The sequence below is a fragment of the Oncorhynchus mykiss genome, chromosome 1 (assembly GCF_057628025.1).
Source record: "Oncorhynchus mykiss isolate SJ-2025 chromosome 1, ASM5762802v1, whole genome shotgun sequence".
NCBI classification, from domain to species: Eukaryota; Metazoa; Chordata; class Actinopteri; order Salmoniformes; family Salmonidae; genus Oncorhynchus; species Oncorhynchus mykiss.
The window spans coordinates 9,229,037-9,234,935 of NC_143022.1; the positions used below are offsets into that span (position 1 = coordinate 9,229,037).

Consider the following 5,899-nt stretch of genomic DNA (forward strand, 5'->3'; position numbering starts at 1 on the left):
TTGTTATAATGAGGAATTTATTTAAATAAATGTGGTTTTCCTTGAAGATTTGAATGGGCTGAGAAAGCCTTTCGTGATGGATCTAGACAATCTGGTGAAAAGGGAGGGTTTGCGACTCTTCTCTTCAAGTGGGAAGGACGATGCGATATCATAAATTCCCTCTGGAGAAAAGGAGCCATGAGATTTTGTCATCGTCTCTGCAACGAAAGACCATCCAGCATGCCATCAATTTACATTTTTTCTCATTTATCAGACATCAGACAGACTTATCCAGAGAGACTTACAAGGAGCAATTAGGATTAAGTGCCTTGCTCAAGAGCACATTGACAGATTTTGCCTCGTGAACTCAGGGATTCTGAACCAGCAACCTATCGGTTACTGGCCCAACCTCTTAACCCACTAGGCTACCACCCAGCCCACAGTACAGTATGTCATAGGTAACAACTCAGAGGAGTACAACGTCTTTCCAAATGAATTAGTGGAATGGTAAAGGAATAATGTCTCAGTCTTGACTGAGCAGCAGCCTAAACAGCAGCAGGGCTTACCTGTAAAGTACACAGTAGGGGAAATGTTCTGAGGCTGGTACTCCAGAGACTCTTGAGGACAGAGGTTCTTACTAACATTCTTGGAACCCTGGTTGGTGGGAAAAGGCACATTAAAACAAACTGAAATGTTTTCGATATCTTAAAAGTACAGCATATCAACTGCAAAGAACCAGTGCAATGCCATGACACAAAGAATCATATAAAAGGTCAACAGCAGTGTTATTCATGAAAGATGTATGTGTACTATACCTTTGTATTGAAGGTGAGGACCTGCTCTCCAGTACTGCTGATGGTATCCCTTTCCAAATCAAACACGCCTTCTACAATGTCACTGGTGGCCACGCTGGTAGCGGACTCAAAATAACATTTAGCAGTGGCTTTGGTGATCATTTGAAGAATGACCATGCAAGTAGAAGTCTTTGGATCGTTCTGGACTGAAACATCAAAGTTTATGTTTTCATACTCATCTGACCACTGTCTCAGGAAGCACTTCAATGTCTCTTCAGCAAATATCTGGAGAAGCTGAGAGGAGAGCTCCTTGGATATGGCACATTGTTCATTTCCCCATTTCAGCCTTGAAAGAATGGAGTCTGAAGCACTTTTGGCTGCTTCCAATGTTAAGACCTGTGGAGTGCTGTGGCTGTCCTGAAGGGCTATCACTTTATCCACCAATTCATGACTGAAAATGTGGATGGTCCAAGTGGAAATTATTTTTCTCAATTTCCTAACAGCAGATCGGAGGTCGTCAGGATGAGAAGCACCCTGTCCATCTTCCTGTGTGTTCTCAACACTTTCCACCATAATGTCCACTACCACCCCAGCAGCTTGCCTGACTTTGTCCACAAAGGTTACAGGAAGTAAGTCCTCTGTGTGAAAGAAGTCCTCAATGATTGTGTTTCTAACAATGGGAAAGTCAATCTGAGCAGGAAACTCAGTGGGGATGGGAGTCCCGGGTAAAGCAAAGTGCCATTTCGACTGCCTTAATTTTGAAGTAGGTGTTAGAGAGATAGAAGAGCGTGAAGAAGAGGTATTTCTTGTATTTTGGCCGTCAGCACTCCTACAACGGATCGTGTCAATATCCTCCAGCATGGATCCTGAGAGCTCAGTGGTTTTAGGTAGTAATTTGTGCGGAATGTCCACACAGGCATCGTTTCCACCAGGTGTAACACTGCTCTGGTTGACCTCAAGATGGCCGAGACTTGCTCTTTGTGATGCAGGACTGCTTTGATATGTAAAGATTTGGATTGAACCAAGTGTTGTGTCTGATCTTTGAAGATCTTTTCTGAGAAACTCCGTAATCTTACTTTGCAGACTGTAGTAGATTTTACGAGCAACAGACCAGATTATTTTCTCAGAAACCTGTCCAGTGGTGAGCAGGGAGGTTCCAGATACCATGTCAGATGATTGGGTGGTCTGGGTGAGCTCCTGCTGGTCTTTCACCATGGTTTGTATAATATCAGTAGATGTGGTGGATGTAGATACAGACTGGAGGTACTTATCTGTTGTACCTTCCTCCACAATGTTAAATGATCTAGAGAGGACCTCACTCACTCCTTTCTCAGCTTTGGTTTGGAACTCATGACTAGAACGTTTTTGGAGGCTCTTTGTTGAAAGACTGTGGGAAGATGCAATGCCTTTGGAGGCAGCAGTGCTGCAATTTAGACTTACTGGAGAGGTTCGCTCAGGAGAACCTTGGAGACGTTCAAACATGTCTTCACATGGTGTTGGGGACCTTGACAAGGAGATGTCCTTCAGCTGAGACAGAACACCACCTACCAACATGTTGACCTCAAGGGACATATCAGATATTTTCTTTCCTACTGTGGAGAAGCAAGGTGCATTTGATGCCTGATCCTCGCATGAGGTCAAGATTGTTGAAATGACCTCTTTGGTACTATTGGTCAGTAGAGCCTCGTCTGTTTCAGTCGAGAGAAGTTTTGAACTCTCGCTGACACCCCTGTGTAGAGCCACTTCAAGGTTAAAACTGTGCAAGTGAGGCACACTCTTACTAGCTTGCCTCAAGTCCTGGCTTGCCAAACAAATGTGCTCCTTAGTCTCAAGATGTCCAGAGTCCTCTGTGGGTATATGACTAGACATTCTGCTCAGCATGTCTGACCTCCGCTGATGAATGATGAAGTCCTTTAATGTCTTCTGAATATTGTTATATAAACTAGAGGTAGCAGACCAGATCCTGCTCTGTAGCTTTTGTGCATTTTCCTGGAGGTCAGGTTCTCTCTCCTCTACTTCTACAGGTTGCGCCAAGCTCTGCAGGTCTTCCACAAATGTTTCAATGATGCCAAAGGCAGCAGAATCCGCACAAATATCCTTTGACCATGTGTACTGGTTTTGTATGGAACAAGACCTGGATGCTACAGAATAAGCAGGCTGTGCACTAGTTAAGCTACTGGTGGACTTTTTAACTAGGAACTCACTCACTGCTTGAGTGGCATTTCTCTTAAATTCCTCACTTGAGAGTTTTCTAATACAATCTAACAGACTGGTCAAAGAAGCTGTGGCCTTACTTCTGCTGTCCTCAATTTGACAGGGGAACTCACATACTATTGGTGATGAGGCCCTGGAATGGGCAATATCCCCAAGCTGAGCCAGAACACCCTCTACAAATTTCTCTCTCTCAATAGAGAAGCCTGATCCTTTTTCTCCAACAGTGTACAGGGGGTCCTCCTTTGACATCTCAGTGTTGTACAAGACCAGAAGCTCTGAGATGACTTCTTTGGTGCAAGTTGTCAGAAGGAGCTTGCTTTCTTCTGACTCTGTTTTTGCCCAAAGAAGTTTTGAGCTCTCACTTAGGCCTCTTTGTAAAGTAACTGCACCAGTGGACTCTGGCAACTGAGGCTCACTCTTACTGGGCCTATATTTCATGTCTAAGCAAGGAAGTGGAACTGTCTCCTTAAACTCAGCATTTGTGATGTTATCATCAGATGTGACAATGCTCTTTAAGGCACATCGCTGAAGCTTGCCGAAATAATCTTTCAAGTTGTTTTGGATGCTGTGGTAAATGTGAACAGCAGCAGACCAGGCACTCTTCTGTTGGGGACTCTCTTCAGATTCAGCCAAGGACTTCATATCTGACACGAAAGTCTTAACAACTACTGACGCTGCTGAGCCCACTGGGTGAATTGACTCTGTCTTTACAATGCCAGACAATGTTTGACCTGACACAGCACCTGTTAACTCAGACTGAACGACTGAACTAGGAAAGCTCAATCTACTGACTTTTTTGTGAAGAACTCCACTCACTGCTTGTATTGCTGATGTTTGAAACTCCCGGCTAGAGAGTTTTTGGATGCTCTTAGATGTGAGCGTGCAGGAGGAACCAGATTCACTAATATTGTAGCTGCTCTCGTATTTCCTTATCAGGGCATCAAGATCCTCAATGAAGCCAACATGCGATGCCAAAAACGTGATCTTGTCCTTCAGATCTTCCAGCAAATTCTGTTCGTTCTCGTCAACAAAAGCCACCATTGTGTCAGAGATGGTGGTCATGACTTGCCCTGTTAGACTCTTGCTCTCCTGGTCAACTTCTTCAAGTTTAGCAGCCAGCTCTCTCACCATGCTCTCAGTCATCTTGGTCTGTGAGTCTCCCCTTACCGGTGTCACTAGAGAGGTTTGACTTGCGGAGGCACTCTTAACGACCACTGATAAGGCCGACTTGACATCTTTTGTTATGGTGAGTGAATGAGGACCCAAAAGCGAACTAACTTAAACAGAGCTTCTTTAATAACCAAACATAGGTAGGCTCAGATAGACCGGCAGATTCCGACAGGACAGGACAAGGTTACAGCAAACATGACGATAGTCTGGCTCAGGCATGAAACACAAACAAACAAGAATCCGACAAGGACAGGAGCAGAAACAGAGAGAGATATAGGGACCTAATCAGAGGGAAAAAAGGGAACAGGTGGGGAACGGGGTGAATGGGTAGTTAGAGGAGACAAGGGACAGCTGGGGGAAAGCGGGGGAGAAAAGGTAACCTAACACGACCAGCAGAGGGAGACAGGGTGAAGGGAAGGGACAGAGACAAGACAACATGACATCTTTAGCCAACTCTGCCATTACAGCAGGGGTTAGCATCATAGAGCCTGCACTTCCAGATGGAGAATTGGACATGCATGCAAGTTTGGAGAGAGAACCTTGCAGGCTGTCCTGCACACAGGTGACGAGGGTGTCCTCTGAGACACCTAAGAGGACTTGTAGCAAGTCAGAGTTGGTTGTCTTCTTCTGCACATCAGACAGAGAGGTTCTTGAAAAAAAAAAACAGAAATCATCACAGTCAAACAAATAATATGTAATGCTGTGAGGAACGTTGCTCTGGTGGAGGTGTGTCAACCACATCTAATGATAAAAAATAATAATTTATTCAACTTCTATAGTTCTTTTCATTACAGAAAGATAAATGAGAAAAGCCTTTAAAGCCTTTAAACAGCTTGGAAAATTCCAGAAAAGGATGTCATGGCTTTAGAAGCTTATGTTAGGCTAATTGACATCATTTGGGTCTGTGGATGTATTTCAAGGCCAACCTTCAAACTCAGTGCCTCTTCACTTGACATCATGAGAAAATCAAAAGAAATCCGCCAAGACCTCAGAAAAAGAATTGGTTCATCCTTGGGAGCAATTTCCAAATGGCTGAAGGTACCACGTTCATCTGTACAAACAATAGTACGCAAGTATAAACACCATGGGACCACGCAGCCGTCATACCACTCAGGAAGGAGACGCGTTTTGTCTCCTAGAGATGAACGTACTTGGGTGCGAAAAGTGCAAATCAATCCAGCAATGGACCGTGTGAAGATGCTGGAGGAAACAGGTACAAAAGTATCTATATCCACAGTAAAACGAGTCCTATATCGACATTACCTGAAAGGCCGCTCAGCAGGGAAGAAGCCACTGCTCCGGAAGCCGCCATAAAAAACCCAGACTACGGTTTGCAACTGCACATGGGGACAAAGATCGTACTTTTTGGAGAAATGTCCTCTGGTCTGATGAAACCAAAATAGAACTGTTTGGGCATAATGACCATCATTATGTTTGGAGGAAAAAGGGTGACGCTTGCAAGCTAAAGAACACCATCCCAAACGTGAAGCACGGGGGTGGCAGCATCATGCTGTGGGGGTGCTTTGCTGCAGGAGGGTCTAGTGCACTTCACAAAATAGATAGCATCATGAGGCTGGAAAATTATGTGGATATATTGAAGCAACATCTCAAGACTTCAGTCAGGAAGTTAAAGCTTGGTCGCAAATGGGTCTTCCAAATGGACATGACCCCAAGCATACTTCCAAAGTTGTGGCAAAATGACTTAAGAACAACAAAGTCAAGGTATTGGAGTGGCCAACACA

The 5,899-nt window shown here is 44.4% G+C and overlaps 1 protein-coding gene across 1 annotated transcript; it reads right to left on the reverse strand.

Moving 5' to 3' along the window:
• Positions 1-4,216, reverse strand: LOC149985369 (uncharacterized). The gene is made up of 3 exons (XM_090237033.1): positions 795-4,216; positions 546-633; positions 1-197 (listed from the first exon to the last, which is right to left on the reverse strand). Exons 1-3 carry the CDS (start codon positions 4,128-4,130, stop codon positions 22-24), a joined length of 3,600 nt encoding a protein of 1,199 aa, XP_090093159.1. The 5' UTR covers positions 4,131-4,216; the 3' UTR covers positions 1-21.
• Positions 4,217-5,899: the final 1,683 nt, after the last annotated feature.

Excerpts from the sequence above, each read along its gene's own strand:
- LOC149985369 (XM_090237033.1), bottom strand. The coding sequence starts at position 4,130 with ATGACTGAGAGCATGGTGAGAGAGCTGGCTGCTAAACTTGAAGAAGTT. Across the intron at positions 634-794 it reads TCCTCACCTTCAATACAAAG|GGTTCCAAGAATGTTAGTAA; the intron begins GTATAGTACACA and ends CCCACCAACCAG. Across the intron at positions 198-545 it reads CCCTACTGTGTACTTTACAG|AGACGATGACAAAATCTCAT; the intron begins GTAAGCCCTGCT and ends CTTTCGTTGCAG.